The 24,124-nt window shown below is 44.9% G+C and overlaps 1 protein-coding gene across 1 annotated transcript; it reads left to right on the forward strand.

Moving 5' to 3' along the window:
- Nucleotides 1–1,650: 1,650 nt before the first annotated feature.
- igfbp3 (insulin-like growth factor binding protein 3) lies at nucleotides 1,651–20,064 on the forward strand. The gene is made up of 4 exons (XM_041935023.1): nucleotides 1,651–2,093; nucleotides 6,132–6,376; nucleotides 8,969–9,088; nucleotides 19,939–20,064. Exons 1-4 carry the CDS (start codon nucleotides 1,730–1,732, stop codon nucleotides 20,062–20,064), a joined length of 855 nt encoding a protein of 284 aa, XP_041790957.1. The 5' UTR covers nucleotides 1,651–1,729.
- Nucleotides 20,065–24,124: the final 4,060 nt, after the last annotated feature.

Raw genomic sequence — 24,124 nt, forward strand, 5'->3', positions numbered from 1 at the left:
AAGGTGAATGTTATGTCCTGACTGCAAGACCCTTACCACATCTCCATTATCTCTTCTGCACAGCATGATAACTGATCAAGCAAACAGATCAGAAAACTCATGTCCATTTAGGCTGTTTATATACTGTCTGAAGACCAGTTTAGCAGCTATCTTCAGTCAGGGAAACAATAACAGCACATCAGGACGAACCCCGTCACCTTTAAAGTACAACAAAACAAGCTGTATTCACACAAAGGGGGCACAGTTTCCCAAAAGCGTCTTTTTGCTGAAGCAGTTTAAAGGGTGAGGGCGCTTTAGGTAAATCAGACCCTGGACGGACGGACGGACAGACAATAAACAAGCCAAAGGTCAGAAGCTGAATATTTCAGACATGAAAAAATGCAGAAAGAGAAAAAAAATGTCAAGTAATAAGAAAACTAATCTTAGCTGGAGACGTTTTCTTGCTATTCCGGGGGTGTTTCCTTACCCTCTGCTTGTTTTTCATAATGCAGTCTCAACACTTTTTCTGCTTCTGTGGTGGAAATCACACAATGGCCGATACTGATTGCTTTATTTTCTCAGTGTGTACCCCCCTCTCGCGTTTGTTATTGCAGAACAGGAGGATATGCCGGACAGGGGGGCGATGCTGAGCCCGCAGAATCTGAACATTTTCTCTCTAATAATTTGAAATCCTGTGGGGTCGAGGGGGGGCATACAGGAGGGAAGGTGCAGGGGGCCTGGATGCCTGCCGATGGGGCTCGTACAAGGTGCCAGGTCACCAGGGCTGCTCGGGGTATGTGAACGGTGAGCGCCGCTTCTGAAGCTATTTGGGCAAAGAGGTCAGGTATGCAGCCTGGTCTGCACGTGCGCGGTGGCTGTGGCTGGTTTTCTGACTGACATGTGCATCCGAACACTGCAGCCTCTACAACCCACAACAGTAAGGCAATACCTCTTTGGCTGCACCCTCCACTGAGCATGCGGTCATACACACACACACACACACACACACACACATAGAGGTTATATGCAAAGAAATTATTGTTTTAGTGGGTTAATATAGAGGCCACCTACACACATGCCCAGAGGAATGTTTTATCAGTCTTGCATGTGGGGGGTACCACCAATGGCATTCACTCACATACCATTGATGCCAGCAGGGGATGTGGCCAGTGGTGTGGAAACCTCCAGAGGTTTGGGCCAACACAGAAGAAACCTGCCCTGGTGCAGCTCACTTCTCTCTCAGCTGGAAATCTAGATGTGCATGTAATCTGTAACATTATAAACATTTATATTGGTGAAAGTGAAGATAAATGCAACCAACACTGTCAAGCTACATGGCATCTGCAGCTCCCTTTACTAGCCTGTCTTCTTACAAGAGGCCAAATTTCCAGTTGGAAACAAACACCTTTGGGTATTTTTTTTATTTTCAGGAGAGAGAGAGCACATGAAAGCGCTGCAGATAAATAGTCCCTACTTAATCACTAGAAGCGATTAAAAGAGTTGAATGTTTGAGCAGCTCTGTCCTCAGAACGGATGTAGCGGTCCCTCATATCGGGGCTCTCCGTTTACATTATTCATAGGAGGAGGGTGTGACTTGTTGGCTCTTTTTTCCGCCTGTATAAAACGAGAAGTTCGCGTAAAAGAAAATACAGATGGAGAAGGCTAGCCGGCTCGCTGTGTCACAGAGAGTCCCCTTAAGCCTACGTGACAACTCACATACTGTCCCTTTGTGACCAGCTTAATCGGCAGAATGCCCGGTCTCTGTGTGCTTTGTCTCGCCGCCGCGCTGGCTGCGTTCGCCCGGCTCGCCGGCACCGTGGGGCCGGTGGTCCGATGCGAGCCGTGCGACGCCGGGGCGCGCCTGCTGTGCAAGCCGCTACCGAAGGACTGCGCGGAGCGGGTGAGGGAGCCCGGCTGCGGCTGCTGCATGACGTGCGCCCTCGGTGAGGGACAGGCGTGTGGAGTGTACACGGCGCGCTGCGGCTCCGGCTTGACCTGCCAGCACCAGCCGGGGGAAAGCCGACCGCTGCAAGCTCTGCTGGAGGGACGGGGAGTGTGCTCAAGCGCCGCGTCCAAAAAGCTCAACAGGATTCTCATACCGGCGCAAAAACAAGGTTAGAGTGTGTGCGTGTAGACACCTTTTTATTTTTGTTTGTGTGTGCGTGTGTGTGTTGTTACGTGGTGCCTTTGACAGGCGCTCTCCCCATGAGGTGTTGCCCAGGTCTGAGGACTTCCCTGCTCATGGAAACACCCATTAAGTGCGTTGTGTTGAGATAAAGATGCTTGGACTGGCCTGCAGAAGATAAGAACCATGCGTAAGGTGGATTCACCGGGCTGCTTTGCACCAGTCCAAGCCGTTGGGTTTTAGAGGGGAGGCTTGACATTGCACAGTAACGTGTTCCTCGTTGGTTAAACAGGTCCCCTAGCCTCCTGAAAGTTTGAGTGGATAACAGCAGCTATGGCTCGGAGGTTTACACAGCAGTTAATCGTTGCTTTCCCACCAGGCGGCCACTTTTTCCATGTGCGCACAGCTTTGGACCGTCATGCGTAAAAATGCACAGTGACATTTGTGACATTAAAAGATTGTCGTTTGGGGTTTGCAGATTGTTTGTTGTAAATGACAACACTGCTCCATCTCTCTTTCTCCCGAACACACACGCGCGCGCGCACACAGCCTGGCTCTCTAAAACCAATAGTTAAGGAATGCCACATACATACTGTAAGTAGACAGTATTTAGCTGAGGCTGAGCGCAGACCATGTCCTTGTCTTCTGTAATGTCCTTATTTTCCTTCAAGTAAAGCTCTTGGATTTTTGTACACAGCATGAAAATATGTGTTGCTGCTTTCCCGGTCCAGGATGTGGGCCAAAACATCTCGGGTGTGTGGCAAATGGGGAGGGGGGGTCATTTCTCAGAGTTCCCTTTAAGCAACCAACACACACACTCATTTTGACACAAGTCATTATCATTGAGCCCAAACTGCATTTTCTTCATTGCATGCTAGTATCTCTGATAATATTGAGAGATCTTACATCTGCATGGTGTTTTGTGTGAATGGATGCATGCTCCTCACACTGGTGAAACGGCACACATGCCACCTCCATGTGAATACACACTCTTGTGTGTTTAGGCACTGCTGACGTCAGGCCTCCAGGAGCCTCTGTGTGTGTTTTCTTCTTCCTGGTTATTTGGTTTGGCCACAGTAGTGTGTGGTGTGCAAGCACTCAGCAGTCACATTGTCATACACACACACACACACACACACACACATGCTTATGCATCCACCAGCATCCACACACACACACACACTCGCAGTCCATCGTCAGCTTGCCCAATTTACCTTTTTGATTCCTGTCACTTAGTTCGTACATTTCTCTCTTTACTTCTCTTCCTGTCTTTCTGTGTCATTTTATATCAGTTTATCACTAGTTTCATTCACTGATGTAACATTATTTCCAAAGTGGGAACAAAGAGATCCTTATCCTCTACTAGCACTCCCCCAGCTTGTAAAGCAGAACACAATAAATAGCAGCAGAGAGGCTCTATCGTTGCACACAAATTTACAGTATCTCCACCATTGGAGATGGAAAAAAAGGTGGGAAATGATCCCAAGCTCCCCTGTTGGTCAGAGTGTGTAAGTGCAGCCCAGTGGTTTCCACCGCCATCAGTCCCCAGCTCCACAGCAGCCTCTCCTCCCAGACATTAACAAGCTCTCCTCACCACAGTTTGTGCTATTTACCCCTGTGCCATTATACAAACAAATTGCGTAATGTGTTTATCTAAAACGCCCGAGACTTCCTTGGAACGTTATATAAGAGTTTATATTGACAATAAAAATTAATGCTTGCAATCTTAAAAAGGCCTCAATATTTTTGTCCTTGGTTATGGACCTTTTTGCAGAGTTCAGAAAACTGCGCAGGCCGTATCAGGTTAAAGAGCATCTGTTGCCTTCTGACTCTGCCTTGTTCCAGTCAATGTTGTTGTTGACATCCATGTTGTTATTCTAAGTTCTTGAGAGCCTGGGAGCCTGTGGAGCCCGACCACGTCACTAATTGATCAGGTGGCCACGGAGAAAGGGTGGGCTGCCAGCCTGCCTGCCCACACGAGCTACACCCCTACATGCCCGTCCGCCGCCCTCACCGCAGCGCTCGAACACAAAATCTGCTTTGAGTTAACGGTTTAAAACTGTGTTTGGGGGTGTGCGAGCCGCTGCATGTGTGTTCCCATCATCCCTCGCCCTCTCCGGGATATCTCTGAGCTCTGTTAGCTCCTCCGACTGTGTCCTTGTTGTGGTGTGGTCAACCAGGCGGCACATGACGGGTAGTTTGGTCCTCTCCTATATTAGGGACCGGTGTTTGGAGCCCCCTCCTCTCTTCCTCTCGGTCAGATGGTCCCCACTCTGTCTTTCATGATGTGACAAGAATCTTTGCCAGCACCACGGGCTATTAATATATCTGCTCCCTCATCTGCCACTTTACCTCTTGCTGCCCTAACCTCCTCCTCTTTTAGCCCCAATCCCCTAGTCCCCACACTGCACATAAAAACACATACACAACATTTGCTTCACAGCGTCCTTAAAAAGTCTTGTTTACACTCAGTTCCTCTCTGTGGCTCTATCTCTTGGTCTGCATGCTGTGGAAATTTGTGGATATGAAATCGTCATGTTTCTGTTTATTACTTGGCTTCGTCTCTGGCTCCAAACAGCCCACAAGGCAATGAGCTAACTTTATTTTGTCTCTTTCAAACAGGCCTCTCTTAGACAGCCAAAAAGTCTCTGTTGGATTAAGAACAGCAAGCATTCATTCTGCTGGAATACAATGTTTTATCAGAACTGTAAAGTAGAACAACTCTATGATGCTGACGTTAGCTTCCAAATCGTAGCTTCCATGGAAAGTTTAGGGGAAAATAAATGATAAAAAACTGATTCCCCACTTTTGCACCACATAGAGCTGAAAAAGTAGCATCATTAGATATCACGATAGAATCCTGAAAGCTGTAGAAAAACCATGTTAGGATTTGTGAAACATTTATTCTGTCTACACAAAATCTGCAGAGGACTGCAGGTGGAAATGATCCAGTTGCTAAATCTGGTACTTCTTACCTTCTTGTGTAAGATGAATGTTTTGCTGTACATGGTATCTGAAAAATAAATGTAATAAACAAAGCTAATCCAATAAACATAATCAAGACCCCATAAGACCAGGTCTAACTTAAGCCTCTTTCACACTGTACAAAAAGACCGCAAATACCCACTAACATCTGGCTTTTGTCTTCAGTGGGAAAGGGTACAATCACATTCATTCCCAGGTCAAATGACAGTTGGCTCCAGCTTCAACTGGCAGTGACACATGAGCGGACGCGCTAATTTCACCCCTTTTCCCGCATGTTGGACTTCTGGACATTATTGCATAAATGTTACCTGATATCAGACAGAATCGTCAAATCGTTGCACTCCATTTCCTTCTCATCCTCATTATCTCAATTAAAATATAAAACAAGTAACCACCAGCATTGTCACTGACCTCCATTTCTGCTGTTTTATGACACGTTCTTGACATCAAACATGACAAATCAGGCACACGAAAGAGAAATTCAAACTCATCTACTGGCAATGGAAAAGGAGTTTGAAAAACCCACGTACACATGATCATTTTGGTGTAGAAGTGGTATTAAAAACCACTATTCTTACACTTGTCAAACCTGGACTAGATTAACAATGAACTAACAGTTTCAGATATGAAAAAGCCTTATTCTATTTGTATATTTATTCATGAAAACAGGAAAAAGGATGATTCCACTGCAAGTCAAACAGTCTCTGGAGTCTATTTAGTCCAGATTTGATGAGTGTAAACACAGTGGTTTTTGATCTAGATCTGGTTTTGTGTAATCTCAATCCAGGAAAAGTAGTAGTAGTTGGTTTTTGTGACTAAAAATACGAGTTTCCCAAGTCTGTAAGTGGGTTTTAAATGGCCTTGAGGCTTTTAATACAATAGAGGACACTTTACCAAAACTGTAAATGGTGCAAAGACTGAATTTCATAATTCATTTGTCGCATTAACCTGTGAATGGAATGTGGAAGCTCCGACGGTAACTTCAGTGTCGTTCATTAGTCTGAAACGTCTGAAAACTGATGGCTTATCTTTATCCACACAGATACAAATCAGGTAGAAGAAGGCTGTGCGAACGTGACGGCGACGATGATGGTGTTGCCTGGCGTGGTGACTGTCAAGGGCGGCCACAGTCACGGGTCGATCGACACCAGGCCTCCGCTGCACAACAAGCTGATCCAGAAAGATCACAACAGGAAGACTCAGAGTTACAAGGTGGAATCAGTGACAGGAGGAACCAATATGGACATTCACAACTTCTCCCTGGAGAACAAGAGGGAGACTGAGTATGTAAGTCACACCCAGAGGCAATGACATTTCTGTTTAATGTGTTATAGTGCTGCTATGTGGAGGAAAAAAGAAGCAATGACACAGTTGTTGACTGTGACCCCACTGACTGCAGATGAAAATCAGCTTCAAACTAACTCTGGTCCAATACATCAAACAGCAACATCTATGTTTAATATAAGTCCCAGATAAATAAAATAAAATAAATGCTTTGTACAACCCTGACTCCAAAAAAGTTTGAATGCTTTGTAAAACATTGGGTTGGGTATGAAAGGAGCATCCTGGAAAGGCTCAGTTGTTCCCAAGCGAGGATGGAGCGAGGTTCACCACTTTGTGGAACACATGACTTTATAAAGGATGTTATTACATGTACTCAGGAACACTTTGTAAAATGTTTTTGGTAAACGCAGTTCGCCTGCAGATGAATCCGTTCTGTTTTCATCTACATTTTAAGCAGTTTTTTGGAATCAGGATTGTTAATGCTTTAATCATTAATGCTGCTGACCACTTTTTAGGAATGTCATAAACCAGATAGCCTTTACCCAGCGGTAAGAAGAGCATTTGAGAGGCTGCAAACCATTAGCTTGCTAGGTTTTTTGCTAGCTCGTTAATCCTCAAGCTGCTTTGTATTTGGGTCACAATATGGACAACTGTGAATCTGAACTTAATAATATAGGCTTTTTTAAAAAACAGAAATCAAGCACAGTGAAAAGAAGAAAGCCTGTTATCGAGCAGCTAAATGTTGTTAACTTGCTAGGTTGTTTGCTAGCGAACTAGTTAGCTCTGCACCAGATTTAAAATGCTGAAGTTGGCTATTTGAAAACTGGATGTATAAAAATAACATACCCAGAGAGAAGAAGGAGAAAAAGAGTATACATATATAAGTGTGTGTGTGTGTGTGTGTGTGTATATATATATATATATATATATATATATATATATATATATATATACACACACACACACACACACAAACACACATATTTACATATTTACCTTTGGACAAGTTCTGGTTTGTTTCACAAAGTTTTGGCCGTTCACAGCTGTAAGGTGTTCAGAGGAAAGTGTGTTCAGAGGAAAGTGTGCCCAGTGTGTTTGACAGGCAGACCTTCATTCTTTTTTAAAAAAAATAATCGTAATCAGTATATTTTACTGTGTGACACTTATTTGGACTCTGGTTAAACTGATTAAACTGTCTTTTTGACCCTCTGGTCTTTGCGTTTAAGTATTTCAAACACCTACTTGACGGTACCAGGTGGTGTTTTAGCCTAATTGTTAAGACTTTTTTTTTACTTTAGTCCCAAAAGAATCATTTCAAGGCTGACTTAAAACAATTGTCAGGTGCCCATATGAACATGAAAATATCAGAATATGTGCATTGAATACAGTTTCTATGTCGTAAAACATTGTAAGCTAGCATTGGCTTAGTTGATGTCTTTAATAGTATTATCTTAATTACTGCCTACTTCATTATCTCTTTACCACCAACCTCTGTCAATAGGAATCATCACCATATGCCATGGAGAGACAGCAGTCTGACTATTAGAGCGCTCATTGAGGAGACATGACAGGAAGGCAGGGGAGCGAGTCCCTGACTGAACACGAACTGGGGACGTTGTAGTTCATGGTCGGCGCCTTACGGCCCAGGCCGCCAGAGTGAATCAGACTGCAAGGTTTTTTTTATTTCCAAGACTCCGTCCGCTGATTAGCACCCCTAGTAAAGAACTCATCAGTAAAATCACCTGCAGAGGTGGTTTGTTAGAATTAACCCTGACACACTACTATCTCTCCATCGCATATGGATGGGTGCAGCTGGCAAGAAGGTATAGCTTTTAACATGTGGCAGGCGGTATGCATGTGCAGCCTCATGCACGTGCAGGAAAAACACGAGATACAAACAGTATGGTGGAATCTCATCAAAACATCGATCTGCAGAGCAATTTGTGGTCAGCACTCCACATGGTACCTTTAAGTTATCTACTATCATATAAACAACATAATTTTTGGTTATATGCTATCAAGCATTTTCTAAGACAGGGTACCACTTTTTCCACAAAGCTGACATCTAATTTTGAAATTAACCTCTCCAACCTGGACCTAACAGCGGGATCATCACTGCCACTCGATGTTGTTCAGACAAATAGAAAGGTTGTTTTTGTTGTTGTTTTGCAGAAAAAAACATTTAAATTCTAGTCAAAATTTCCAAAGATACCAAACTGAACGCAGGGGACTTTTGTATAAAGATGTACAAGACATTACGATTATTTAATATTGGTGTGATGTTGCAGCCATGAAATGACCATCGTCCGGTTTTTGCATCATATAGCTTAAAGGATGTGTTTGAACAAGCAGATACCAAAAATATGTTATGGAAATAATTTGCACAGCTATGTAAGTTCTCTTTCTAGCTTTAAAACTGCGCAGGGGGAAGTTAATGGGACGTTCAGCATTGAGGAGGTTAACTTTTATAGAGTCTGATGTTCACCATCAATGTATGTAATTGCATGAACACTCCTCATGTTCCGTATGTCTGTGATTGTGCAAGGATGAGTGTGTAATATTGGTGTTGTTGGGGTGTGTTTGCCGTGTTGCTAGGGGCCGTGTCGGCGGGAGATGGAGAGCATCCTGAGCAGTCTTAAAATCAGCAACGTGCTCAACCCGAGAGGCTTCCGCATACCCAACTGTGACAGAAAGGGCTTCTACAAGAAAAAACAGGTGAATGTTTCTCCCTGCTAGTTCATCTTTCTTTCTCTCTCTCTCTCTCTCACACACACACACACACACACCTGCAGACTTGCAAATAGACCCACCGCATGCCTGAACACTTCCAAAGAATCCTCACAGACTCATCCCACCCACCCACACATGCACAATCCCCCTTTTTTTGCAGCTCGGGTTGCCTTGACAGCCACATCAACACTATATTATCAGAATGGCTAATAACCATGTATTACTCCGGTAAATGCACTGCAGCCGTCTGACTCATGCCTCACAGGAAATGAAGTCGGTCAGGTGTGTTTGTGGGTGTGTGGTGTGGGAGAGTGTGGGGGGTAGGGATGTAAGAATGTGGTCTGGGAGTGTGTGTGGCACGGTAGATGTGGCGGCAGGGGAGTGTATGTATGGCGCTTGTTTGATGGCGGTAGTTTTGGTGAGGGTGTGTAGGTGTGGGGTGCTGTTGGTGAGGTGAAAAAAAACAAACAGGCTGTCACTGGTTTAGTTTTTCTTGTCTGTGGTACAGCAGACTCGGGCCACCCATGGCCTGCTCATTTGTAAGACGGGAAAACTAAAATTCCTTGGAGTGGTTCGCTGGGTGATGTGCTGGCCTGGAGAGAGGAGGGGCAAGACAGGAAAGGTGGCGGATGGATGGGAGGGGTGGTGGGGCATCGCTAAGGCACACAGCATGCTGAATAAATACCACCATCCAATTTCCTGAGGTTGGAAGCCTTATCGGAGGGATTCCACAGAGCTAGAGCCTGTTCTGAGAAAAGCCAGTCACCAAAAACTCCCAGTAAGCACCATGAGTCAGAGACCAGATCAAGCCATAACACACACACACACACACACACACAGAATTAAATCACCCTCTCAGATTCTTACTTCACTCTTTCCCCAAAGTCTCCAAAGTGTGGTTTCATTGTTACTTTTATTGAATTCAGACTCTTCCTTGGTCTTTTCCTGGATTTCATCAACAAATATCTACCAGGAAAGCATCCGCTCTGGTCTAAGTGTGTGTGTGTGTGTAAATGTGTGTGTGTGTGTGTGTGCAGCAGTGTGCCAGCTCTTGTCACCCTTTTCTCAGAGAGCCAGTGGGGTGCAGGGTGTTGTGTTAAATCCATCCGAAGGGATGTGCCTTCACGGTGTGTTGCAGAGATTTATGACCGGAAACACAGCGAAGAGGAGACCGTGTGAACCGTCTAGGGTGACAATACTGTGAAAAGAAGGGAGCAAGGGGTGGGAGGGAGGGGTGAGGGGCTGGAGGGGTGAAGGACTGAGTGGAGGAAAAAGGGGCATAACCATACACATGATACACAAGCTGCCTCAGTATCGCTATCTATCTCCGTTGAAAGGTGGCTGGTAAAAGCTGGTCGTTTCATCTTTCACATGGACCTTTTCCACCAACAGTACCAGAAACTAACACAGATTTTCAACCATGTAGTTCCAGTACTGAAGGCTCAACAATATAGCGTCATTGTGTAAGACTTGCAGAAGTGAAAAGCAGACTAAAAGTGTTTCGATTTCCACTGCTTCTGGAGAACTGCAAAGACTAAGGTAGACACAAGGTAGGCGTGACAGATTGAAGAAAGTAACGGATTCATTTGAGATGCAATGTGTTGTTCTCTGTATCTGATGCAGAACCATGATGTTTCGATTAAGGAGACTGGAGTGATGAAAAGGGAGGTTAGAAATGCCAGAAAGTCCAGATACTGTTCTCAGTGTGATGATCGTCTGAGTGCTGTAAGTCAATCAGCAAAAGCCTCTGGTTTGTTTCTCTTGCTCGCCGAATCTTTCACTTGTTTTTAAGCCATATTAAGGATTTCAGCTACATTACTACTACTACTACTACTACTATTGTTTAGATCCCATCCCTTATCCCTATATTAGCATCAGCCAGTTCTTACTTTGAATGAATACAGCACGGAGGTTGAATCAGTTTTGGATCAGGGGGACAGTTGGTGATATTAAGTACTGCAAACTCTGCAGTTGCAGGGCCACCAGAAGCCCGGAAACAGGTTCATCTGGTTGAAATGCAAGAAAATGTCCGAAGGTTCTGGAAATGTTTCTGGGTTGCTGTAAAAGTCTTTGCCATTGAAGAGAACTAACAGAGAACAGCAGCTGCAGGCAGATGAGATCCATGTCAGTCACTATTTATTCTAATGGTGATAGATTTTGACACCTGAAGGAAAATCGGCATAATTGGCAAAATCCAACCTGTTCTCACACCTACAGAACACGCCCGGAAAATAAAAAGCGAGAGAAGTCCACCTATGGATGAAGCTGGGGTGGCTGTGTCAAATGCAGGACTTTCACCCAACAGACCGGGTTTCGTGTCCCATGTGAAACCAAAAGTGAAGGCTTATTTCTTCCGTAAGTGAAGTAATGTAAATGAACATAATGTACGTCAGTTAATGTATCTAATTAACGTGCGTAAGTAATATACTTATTTTAATCCAAACCACAATCTTTTCCGTAACCTAACCAGGTAGTTTTGTTGCCTAAACCTAACCAACATGTGACCGTTTCACAGTGTTAACCATCTGCTTATAATTGTTCTCAGCAAGCTTTATTTTGAAAGTCTGTCTGGACCTTGCTAAGCGGACACTGCATGTTTAAAAATGGTGCTAAACTGGTTCCCAGCACTTTAAAAAGTGACACCGAGAGGTTGTGACCAAGCCCCCCTGTGTGACGAGTTGGGAGTGAGAATGTGTTGAAAATCATGATAGAAGCTTCAGTAGGCACTCCTGCAGCATATTTCCTTTCTCACTGTCCACACATACCATGCTCAGTATATGACACTCATTTTACACACACTGCTGCCATTTGTCATTTGGCACTTTGCTGGTTTGGTTGGTCGTTGCTGCTAACTGTGCAAAGGATTTATTCAGCCATATTTTGGGGAAACAATTACTATTTAAACACACTCAGCTGACGGGCGAATTGTGGATAACAGATGGGGTACACTCATAACGAGCTAGTTCATTCAATGTATCGTCTGACCACGTCTGAAGGGAGAAGTGTTTATAGCTGCTCACTGTGGCCACACTCAAAAGTGGCTGTCATAGAGAGGGACACAGTAATAACATGATAATATGAAGTCCTGCAGTCTCACCTCCCCACACCTGGTCGGTTGTTTTGTGGATTTGAATGTTTACAGGAAGTGTTGTGCTGGATGCTTTTCCACTCTGAACACTCGCTGTTGGAATCCGTTGAACCCGTTAACAGCCTCTGATCTCCAAGAAGGACAAAAGTACCAACTTTGACAACCATGTTTTCAAGCCAGCAGAAAGACTGATTTGGGTTAGAATATTGTTTTAATGGTCAACAATCACGAGGAAAAAGTCATAAACATGTATGTGCGTAGTTTTCAGTGTATATGTTGCTGGTAATGTGAGCGGCCCAGCACTGCAGGGGAAGTCTGAGCAGTGTTAGCCCTACCTCGGCTACAGAGAAACCTATTTTTAGCAACAGTTATATGAATTGGCCCAGTATCCCAGTTCAGGCCATGCATGCCCAACACTGACCCACTCATTACACCCCTCAAAGTCTCACACTCTCTCTCACTCTCATTTTTCCCCTCCCTCAGGCTCTTTCTCTCTTATTCATCATTTCACCCACCCATCATTACCCCCATTGTGCCCTGCCTACAGTCATCCACCCGTCTTTTGTTCTGCCTGCCCGCTCCGTCATTCTGTCCATCCTGCCCTTCCGCCCACCTGGCTTTTCCTTCCTTGTTTGGCCAGGAATCACCCCACAGAGGGCTGTGAATGGGACGACAGTGTCTGCGTCTCTCTGTGTACTCTTTCAGAGTTTAGTGTGTGTGTTGAGAGGAAGAGGAGGTGGAGGAGGAAGAAGAGGCAGTGGGTTAAGGATGTGAGCCAGGTGCCCGCGTACCCTTATCCCTCCTCCCTCACTGGGCCCTAGCAGTGCCAGTGCCCATAAGGGCTGACTTATTGAGCGTGACTCAGAAGGATCTGTGGAAACATACACACCGACCACAATGGCTTTATAATAACTGGCCAACCTTCGGGGACCCAGACAGCTATTTTCACTCTGTCTCTCTGCCTCGTTCTGTTCCCTCCCTGGATTCCTAATCCACCTCGCCTTCCCTCTCACTGGGGGATATGTAGTAATTAAAAAAAAAAAAAATTACTTTTTCTTGTGCCATGGCTGTTGCATAATATGTAGAGCCGTCATATTTGTCATTATTAGTACCATTACAGTACCTGTTTTTCAGTACTGATAACAAAACTATAATTTTCCAGCACCTTTGTTGTAGAATATAAACCCCATCATGATATGCTAATAATTATTTTCATTATTGATTAATCTATCAATTTTTTTCTTTCAAATCAATTGAGCCTAAATTACTGCATTTTTCAAACTTTCGTAGCTACAAGGGTTCTTGGAACATAAACTTCGTTATTTGACAATGACTGCAAGCGTTCGTAGTATATGCGCCAACTGTGTGATGGCAAACAGATGTGAACACGTCCATGTTTACACCATGTGTGCATCTGTTCTGGCTATAGATCTGATTATATGTGGCCCTGTAGTCTCTATAATGTCAAAAAATGATGGCCGTCTCAAGTGAGCGGATTTTGACCCCCACTCGCAAAACTGAAAGGTAATCAGTTTAAAATAATATGAATGGAGCAAAGTAGCTTTCATTAGAGTGGTGGTAATCATTGATTAAATTTCAGTTAATAGAGAATTGGCTAAATGTGTCCCATTTAAAAAGTATCCCCTCCTTCCCCTCTTGTCATACCACCTCTCCTTCACCACATTCAGTTATTACTTCTATTGATTGATTATTCCGGCTACTATTTTAAAGTTTGGGTGGCTCCATTAAAACAAGCACAAATTATTCTGGAGCTGAATTCACTGGGCCTCTCGTTTAAGGTTTTTTTTGCTTTTTTGAAAAAGCAATATCCTGCAGCTGCTCCCAAATACACTTGCAAACACAGAGATGCACCCTCTTTTACAGAAATACATATACTTGCACCCCTATACACACACACAAACATTCACACACTGCATTTTATGAGCTTGTGTTTATCCTGTGGTCAGACCAGGCTCTTTTTAATGTCCGTGAAGCCCAGCGGCACTGCTATTAGCTATAACGACGGCATCACAAGAGCGCGCATTCATACGCACAACACACACGCGTACACACCCCATAAAGGTAGCATTATGAAAGTGCGGGGTGGATGAAATGAGCTTTTTTAGTGACGCCCATGTGGACCACGCAGGGCCAGTGTTGGGGCTGAGAATATGGGGCACACGGTCTGAGCTGACCTCCGAGCTGAGGTTCAGACTCAGTCATTCAAGGTACAAGGATTAGTGAGCAGCCTAAAGGAATACCGGGAACTCCAGAAACTGTGTTTTGAGAATCAACTACTCACCTCACTGCCTTAAAGGTGCTCTGAAAAGTTTGCAGCTTACTCCTTCATGGAGGACACCAACTATAGTCAGCCTGGGTTCAGAGTCTGAATTAAATTGGCTGGGTTATATTTTAGATTCTTCAATGTAGCCACATTTTACTTTGATGACAGCTTTGCACACTGTTGGCATTACTATCATCTTAACCAGCTTCAGTGGTTTTCAGTTGACAGGTGTGACTTGTCAAAATTTAATTAGAGGATTTTTTTTTCTTTTTAATGTGTTTGAGACCATCAGTTGTATTGTGCAGAGGTAGTGTAGGTACACAGTAAAGAGCACTATTCAACTCAATTAAGTAAAGAGAAACAACAGTCCATCGTTTAAGACGTGAAGGTCAGTCGTAGCACAAAATTTCACGATCTTTGAGCGTATCTTCAAGTGCGGTCACAAAAAACCATCAAACACTCTGATGAAACTCAAGGAGCAGACACATCTCATCAGCTGTTCAGAGGAGGCTGCATGAATCAGGCCTTCATGGTTGAATTCCTGCAAAGGACCAGTGCAGAGGGAGACCAACAGAAGCAAGAAACACAAGGAGTGGACACTGAATCAATGGAAATCTGAACTTTGGTCTGAGATTTGAGATTTTTGGTTCCCGTCTGTCTACAAGAGACAGAAAAGACGGTGGGTGGTGTCTGCTTGTGTGGTTCCCACCGTGAAGCATGGAGGATGAGGTGTGATGTGTGGGGATGCTTCTTCCGTGATTCTGTTGGTGATCTGGTTTGTGCTTCGTGGGACCATCATTTGTCCAGGCTCTGTGAGGGCTGTTTGACCAGATGGGAGCATGCAGAGCTGCATCAGATGGCCTGGTCTCCACAGCCACTGGGTCTGAACCCGGATGAGATGGGTTGAGATGAGCTGGACTGCAGAGTGAAGGAAAAGCAGCCAACCAGAGCTCAGGACATGTGTGAACTTCATTGCGACTGTTGGAGAAGCGTTCCAGGTGATGACCTGGAATATCAACTGTATGCAAAGTTGTGATCAAAGCAAAAGGTGGCCACTTCGACTAATCTAATATATAAAGCAGGGTTTGCTCTGTTTAACACTTTTTGTTTGCTACATAATTCCATATATATTTTGGTGTAGTTTTGATGTCTTCATTATGAATCTACAATGTAGAAAATAGTTCAAATGAAGAAAAATGTTTGACTTCTACTCTATTTTTGAAGAAAAGTTCAGTTTTGAAATACTGATTACGACAAAAAGTTGTCTTAAACACCGAAAATCTTCCTTCGGTAGTTGTAAAATGACATCCAGTCCTCAGCGCCTTCGGCATTCTCCTACAGTGTTTGCGTGTGTGTGTGCGTGTGTGTGCATGTGTGTGTGTGTAGATTGAAGCAGTAAAGAAAGGATTGCTTGAGATGACTGCTAATAGTTCACAGATGAAAGAGAGACTGAGCGGAAATTCAAAGGTAGCCAAGCAACAGGGGAATGCACACATGCACATTTTGCTCTTCCTCTCCCTTCCGCCTCTCCTTTGGCTTTTCAACCCTCCCATGCACACACACACACACACACACACACACACACACACACACACACACACACACACACATTCACCAGGCACATACAGGACTCCATCATCATTAACCAGAGCGGAGGAACACAATGTTAAGCTCCTCTCCGCAGTCTCGTCCACTGGGTCAGGGCTAAAATAGAAGCTGGCCGCAGACTCAGACGATGGCACCATGAGAGGGAATGGAGGGAGGAGAGGAGCGAGAGACAGAAACACAGTGAGACAGAAGAGGAGGAGGAGGAGGAGGAAGAAGAGAAGTAGATAGGAAGGAGGGAAGCTGAGTTCACCAAAAAGACTCCCTCGATGATGTTAGTGTGTGAGAATGGGGCGTGTTGGGCTGCGTACTTGCCCCCAGACTGCTGCAGTAGTTGTTGGTATTTTAATGGGCCTCTGTCTCTATAAAGCTGCCTTTGATCATGCACTCAGGCTGCACGTGGATGTTGACTACGCCGGAAACAGACACCTGGTCACACTCTAAAGCCTGTCTGTCTGTCTGCCTCGGTGTCTGTCTGCCTGCAGTGCAGTCCATAAGTATTAGGAGAGCTTTGTTTCGGCTCTGCGCTCCTGGGTGTAACTTCTACGTGGTTATTTTATGACATGCCACCTTTATGGGTAATGTCAAGGCAACCACAGCTCGTTGGTCAAAGTTTGGGAAGTTGTGGTCATGGTTGACTGTTACAACATTGTGGGAAATATCTCCCAAGGGGAGGAAGAGAGAGTTACATAGTGAACTATATCTTAACAAACAACAGTTTACCCACTGCGCAGCATGTCTGTCCAGTCACCGTGACCACAACGCTGCCCTGGAATAGAAGGGAAGTCACTGCTCAAGACGTTTGCCAAGACGCCGTTACAACACCCAACTCCCCGTAAGGCAAACTGCTCTTTTACCTTTAAGCAAGCAAGTTTAGTGATCTTTAGAGGCGTTAGTAGGTATGTTTTCAAAATTTGGAAATAACCCTGCCAACAAGCTCAACAAGCTAGTTATGCTGGGATCAGACTACATGAATTTAGCACGATTTTGAGACGATTTTGTCAACAATCTGGCTTCTATGCCCATGTAGTGTGACATGCTAAACGACCTGTCGTGCAACGTGGGACACCCCACAACGTCCAGACGAAAAGACTAGTATGGCAGAATTTGTGCCATCTCCCACAACATGTTCCTGAGTGTTTACCAATCAGATGGTCTTTCCAAAGCACAGTCAGGTAACCATGGCGAGAAGCGGGAGGAGGAGGGATGCTGAGGCTGCTACTGTCAGGTGGGACAAAGAAGGAGAGGAAAAGTAGCTCTGCCTATTTGACATTGGTTTTGAGAACCGTGACCAAGATAAAAAAAGACAAATGTTGGCAAGAAATAGTGGAAGCACTTCATCAGCCTGCAGAGTAGCTGGCAATGTTGTCAAAAAAATTTAATCAATAAATTACTAAATGTGAAACTTGTGGTACCTGTCTAATAAATATTCAGATGCTACCCAGTAGATGTATAAATAATGACAGTTTACACCACATCTTAATATTAGAGCACATCCACAGCCAATTTTCCTTTTTTTTTTTTTTTTTTTTGGTACATAAGACATCAGACAGACCAGCATCACACACAACGCCTCTGTCAGTTTGATAGACAGTTGCTTCACCCGCCTCCCCAATGATGTCTGAACTCGTGCAATGCTGTGATTGGTTGGGGTCATACCAAGCACTTGCCAGTCACCTGACCAAGACGCAGTCAGAGTTTATGGCACTGTGATTGTCACAGTGACCATCATCAAAGACAAAAAACATCGTGTAGTCTGATCCCGGCATTAGGAAGGAACTCAGTGTTTGGAGGAGTGGAGCTGGGCTCTCCGGGGGCTGCAACAGAGAAGAGGATGCTATCCAAGTTGGCTAACTTGCTAACTGGACTACTCTATTTTCTGTAACTTCTGGCACAACTTCTAATCAAGTTATATTGAATGCTGTAACCCAATCATCTCATGTAACTCTTGGAAACAAAGTGAACAAACAAAAGGAAACAATGTTGACTGTTAGTAGAAGGTGCAGCACAAATTGCAGTCTCCATCCACCAAAACCTCCTCCCATGAACGCCAACACCCCCTTGCACCCCCGTCTAAGATGCTCTTCAAAGCAACCTCACACCTCAACCATGTATATCAACACATCAGCAGCATTTAGGCGTGTGCTGGTATACACCACTGTCCGATTTCCCGGTGTCAATGTGCATCAGCTCTTCAGGGCGCCACTTTGAAAAGTGTGCACCGTATTAGCTCATAACAATTATTTTACCTCGACAGAAATCAATGTAGACTTTATGTTCATCATTAAGTTTCAAGAGTCCGCTAACTGATTTTCGTATTGCGCAGAAGTGAATGGCAAGTGATGGCAGCCTGGTAAGGCAGAAAACCTTCAGAAGCTTTAGCTTTGATTTGAAGTTGTTTGTAGTAAACTGTCAAAAAATTGTAAAACCACTGGTCTTATCCTTTCATGCTCAGAGTAAGCAGCTGAGCCTCAGATGTGTTGTTTCAGTTGAAATCCTGTGCTCTGGTGTACAGAGCCAAACATGCTGTATATACTGTGTACTTACGGACTGTATATACTGTCCGTTACTTTCAGACTGCACTGGCAGTGAGACAAGCAGAGAGACAGACAGGCATGTGTCGGCCCTGACTGGTCACCTCGCCACTCTGTCACCACTCCCCGAGGGGGAGATGATGGGTAGGAGGAGGATTATTCTGAGCCAGAGTTTAGCCAGGCCCGACTGATTGTGTCGTTTCATGTGTACCCCAAATGGAGCTCATAAAGTTGCCACTCTACAAAGCCCGGCCCCCTGTGGGACATCTGATATTACTGCGTGTGTGTGTTGTGCATGTGCATGAGTGTGTGTGTGTGTGTGTGTGTGTGCCTGTGTGTGTGTGTGTGTGTGAGAGAGAGAGAGAGAGAGGGCACATGAATGCAAGCAGGTGGGGGGTATGCATACGTACAGTATATACAACTCTTGTTTGTGTGCGCCTTCATGTTTGCTGATGTGTGTTTATGTGTGCACATGCACACGTGCTTGTGCACGCGCAGGCCATAATCAGCTCCAGATGATTTTGAGTGTCTGCCAGCTTCCCAGAATAGCAGCGCTGGTTTCCTTGCAGCCCTCCAACTGGCCTTGGCAAATATTTTAGCAACTCCATGTTTACCTTCACACTCCTTCACTCTCGCTCACTCAGTACTTTCCTCATTCCTGCCCTTCTCTATTGAAAATAATGTACTTTTTTTACGCGTTTACCCCCACTGGACCGGAGCACAAGGGCCTGATAAAGTCATAGACGGGACAAACTCAACAGCATACTGGCTGCACGTGGATGCCTGAGCGAGGCTCTCCCACTCTGATCTTGATGCATTTATTATCGTCTTTCACAAGGCAAGCAGCTGCATCATCTCCAAGGTTTATCTCTGACAGCTCGTGCACACGAAAACTCAGAGACAGTTCCAGACAGCAGGGCATTCCTCTCCATGATCGATGAGATGGATGTCTTATTAGAGTTCTGCTGAGGCATGACTTAGCCTGCTGACAAGCGTCCAAAATCTAAAAGCCAACAGAGAGAGATAGAGTCTCATGATATGCACATGCACGCTGAGGGTGGTGTTGATAAAGCTGTGTTGGTAATTCTTCACCTTGGAAACGCTTGTCTGTTTTCACAGTGTGTCTCAAAGTGATAAGTCCTGCGCTACTTTACAGTCTTCATCCCTGACTGAAAGTCAGAGCTAGCTGAGTGATGTTTGTTGATGCCCTGCTGGTGCCAACCGTCCAATCCCTCTTGTTGAAGGCTGCACACGTTTGCGCAGTGTTACCTAAAAGCAAACAAGCAACACACTCATTTTTTTTTCCTCCTCTTTTTCTTTGCAGTGCCGTCCATCCAAAGGCAGGAGGCGGGGCTACTGCTGGTGCGTGGACAAATACGGGCAGCCTCTGCCCGGCTACGACGGCAGGGAGCGGGGTGAGATGCAGTGCTACAACATGGAGAGCAAATGAGAGGACAACGACACGACGAGTGGACATAGAGAGGAAGACAGAGAATAAAGGGGGTGGGTGGGGGGTGGGGGGCAGAGAGAGAACGATGGAGGAGCCTACTTTGCTCTTGCATGTAGTTTTATGTAAACATTTGAAGGGGCTTTGGACCTTTGATTTCAGGTCTCATTTCTGTCAGAGAGTTGGGGAGAGAATGAGGGGGCGGAGAGGGGGAGGGGTGGAGCACAGCTCCGCGACCGGCCAAGCCTCCTGTCCATCACAGCTATCTGTCCTGTGCTTAGGGAACCTCAATCCTTTCTTTAAAAACAAAAAAACAATTACGATGAAAGATGAGAGAGAGGGGGAAGAAAGAGAGAATCCTACCATCTGCACTATTCTTTAAGCGAGAGAGGAAGGAGGGACTTTTCCACTCACTTTAAAGAGGACTTATTTGTGACTGTGACCCGAAAAACCGCACCACCGCCGTTTCTGTTGTGTGTGTCTGTCTGTGAGTGTGTAACCGCAGTCCGTGTGCGTGTCTTTGTTCGTGAGCACCTGTATAACATGCGTGCGCACAGCTGCATGTCTGTGCAAGATGGTGTGTGAGTGCGTGCTCTCCCAAAAGTGTTTGTGTAAATACTGTATGTCACTAAGCTCAGTTTAGAGATGTCAGACTGCCCATCCCCAGCCCCTGCTCCATTAAACAATGCAGAAAAAAAACACTCTCACTCTCTGGCTCAGGGTCCATTTTGAAGTGAAGGATTATGGGATAGCAAGGCTTTGACTTCTTATCCACCAGGATGACCGCCAAGGGCCCTCCGTGCTGCCTTGGCTTTTCCCTCAACCTGCTTTTGGGAAGGGAATGGAAGCAGTTACAGTGCCTTAAAAACAGACCTTTCCATGCCCCCTCTGCCCTTCACGTTCTGTAGTCCTCAATGCTTCACCGAAAATCTACCTTTGGACTATCAAATATGCGTCTTCTCGGCTCTGAAAACTTGTAGCTTACACTTTCATGCAGAACAGCAACTGCAGTTAGTTTGGATTCGCAGCAGCTACTATAGATCTGAAGGGTGACCCGGCATAAAAACATCCGTATACTTCTGAAACCGCTCCTCCAGCACCATCCCCATCTTCACTGTTGCCTTTTCAAAGCATTCTGAGCTATGAGGCCACGAGAGCGCGAAGTGAGGTTGTGCTTTTAGCTATATTCAGGAGAAACTACGAGAGATCAAGATGCAAAATGTGCCAAAATATTAGCCTGATATCAGAGCTTCGTCAGCAGGAATACGAATGGAGACATGTTCCTGTGCAAGAGCCAGAAAAAAAGACCAGCTAACATATGATAACAATTCTGCCTGCCAGAGACACAGCTTTCATTGTTGCGAGCATGGCAAGCTGTTTATGTTTGCTGCTTGTTACCATTAAGCAAGTGTGGTTGTGAATGACAGACAACTTAAAAGCTAACTGTGCTAAGAAACAGACATTTATGCATTTAGAAATATGTTGGTAATGATATAAATGTATGGAACATCGTGCAAGTGGACAGTGGAGAGGAGGATTTTGCGATTGCTTATGGCTTGAGAAGTTTCTGTGGACAGTTTGATATTTTCTGTGACTCTGGGTTGCCACTGTAAGCGCTGTGAATCCAAGATGAAGTCATCAGTGAAAGAGCAGGCCATGAACCTTTCTGAGCCACGTTTAACGCAGACGGGGGACGAGTATTTGACTCTCCAAAGAAAGGCTTTTGGTGGAGTATTGTTTTGAGGTGCTCACGTGCCGCCCTGCAGTCTTAGGGATCAGTTTTGTTAGACGAGTCTGTCTTCTGTCTCTTTCCCACCACCCGCTGTTCCCGTCCACATCCATGTCCCCGTTCCACCATGTATGTAACCTGCTCGCCCGAGTCCTCATCCCCGTCCTCGCCCCGCGTCCGTCATGCAACTCCGGTGCTGAGGTCCTCCAACCCTACACGTCTTCACCTTCTGTCTAACACTTTGTCGTTGTCTGTGTGCCTGATCCCGTCCTCATGTACAGCCCACTAACCCGAGTGTTATTCCCCAATCCAGCACCCTGCCCACCTCCAGTCCTCTTCCTGTCAGTGGTGCAACCTGGTGTAGGCTTGTTTGGGCGAGCCCGGTGTGACCGACTGCCCCTATGCTTCAAGCCCAAGCACTTAAAGCACTTTAGCTGCACCGCTACTCGTCAATGCATGCAGTTAAAGACAATTGGACCTTTCTGCATCTGCATACCTTTCCTTGGAGGTAATGTCAGATGAAACAGTGTGATACTGTAAGAAAACAATAATAACCCAGGGAGGAGAAAAAAAAGAAAGAAAGAGAAAAAAAAACGAAGCTACACCAGGACTTCTGACAGCGAACTTAGCGAACAACCCTCAGACATTTTTCCATTCAATGCAACTATTTTCTTTTTTGTTGTTGTTTTTACTTCTTTGAAAAATGCTTGTATGATCGTATGCCAACAAATCTCCACAAGGTGGACACAGCACCAAATATGCATTCACACAAGTGGTAGGGGGTCTGAGGGAGGAGAGAGGGTCCTCCCCGACGAGCTTCCTGCCCGATGCTCTCCCATATCCTGTGTAAAGACTTGAAACGTGGAGAGAGTGCTGACAGAGAATGCTTGCCCAGTAGCTTGGTAGCATGAAATCGGCTGTACACTTCCTTTATTATACAGCAGCAACTTACAACCAGCCTGTTGGTGCTACATCCCATCTATTCAAAGACTTGATGTAAGGGGAGGAACATACATAAAAATATGTTTAAGCTATTCCCTCCCTAATATTTGTAAGTGTGTCTTTTTATATATATTATTATTATTATTTCCTGGCCAGCTATGTGTCTGACTAGACATCATGTACAGTACTTAAAAATGAAAATTATTTATCTAAGAAAGAATTATAAGCTGATCCAAACTAGGTTTTCTTATGAACAATTCAGTGACTCACCGATTGCACAGCAAAGTCTATATGATTCAGTGTATTTTGGGGAATATAATCACTAATAAATGTTTTATTTTTTAATGAACCTTTTCCCTCTGTTGCTCAGCAGTGTCATGTGTAAGCTCCACGCCCGGCAGGCCACTTTCAGCCTCGGGGCGAAATCTGTGTCAGTCAGTCACTCAGGTCTCTGGTCATCTTAGTTCACTGCTTCTTAAAGCCAGTGAGCGTCTCACCTCTCAGTAAGTCACTTCTCTCCATGCACGCCCAGCCATCCCGCCTCAGTCTGTTAGTGCAGAGCCAGGGTCACACTTCTGTAACGTCACCTTTTATTTTTTATCCTTATTTTTCCCTGCTGGCCACGTTAAGAGTCTCTCTGTTCACGGGTAAATGTATTTTGTTTCTTCATTTCAAGCTTGTCCTTCAAAGAGTTTCTTTTGATTCAAGCTTTTCATGATACTAAACTAGAAATCACACAGCTATTATATTCTCTGAGGAAAGGAAATGATTTTGATTCAAAATATAATTTGTATTTAATGTCTTTTTTTTTTAAATAAAAAGTGAACACATTTTACGAGACTGTCTCACGGTGTTTGATTTGTCTCTTCCATCGCTGGGAAGGAAGAGCCTTGTGTCATCAGCAGCTAATACACCGATCATCTGCTCAGCTTCATTTCTGCAGGCAATCAGGACACAAATTTGCTCCTGTTGAAGTCCTTGAATGCAATCAGGCTCCCCTCAGTCTTGGAATGTGTCAATAAGGATAAAGCAAAGGTTCAATTTGTAAAGAATAAAAATAAATCTGGTGGTGCCAGGCAGGCTGGCAGTGGGCACGAGAGGTTGAGGCGAATTCCTGTGCCCGACCAAGGCAAACAGAGAGCGGGTCAAAAGGCAGCGTAGAGCTGCATGTCCCCACGAACCGTCTATAGTTAGACAAGGACCTCCACTTTAGATCACCGTGATAACACTGCACACAAACACTCTGAATATAGAAAATGTGGTCCGGCAGTGCATCTACACACAGACTTTCATAATCATGCCTGATCGAGCTGTTATGATTCTGATGGTGTGATGCAAAACCAAGCTGCCTGAGGTGAAAGAGAGGCCAGGAGCACATAGCCGAGGTTAATG

The sequence above is a fragment of the Chelmon rostratus genome, chromosome 4, assembly GCF_017976325.1.
Source record: "Chelmon rostratus isolate fCheRos1 chromosome 4, fCheRos1.pri, whole genome shotgun sequence".
Taxonomy (NCBI): domain Eukaryota; kingdom Metazoa; phylum Chordata; class Actinopteri; order Chaetodontiformes; family Chaetodontidae; genus Chelmon; species Chelmon rostratus.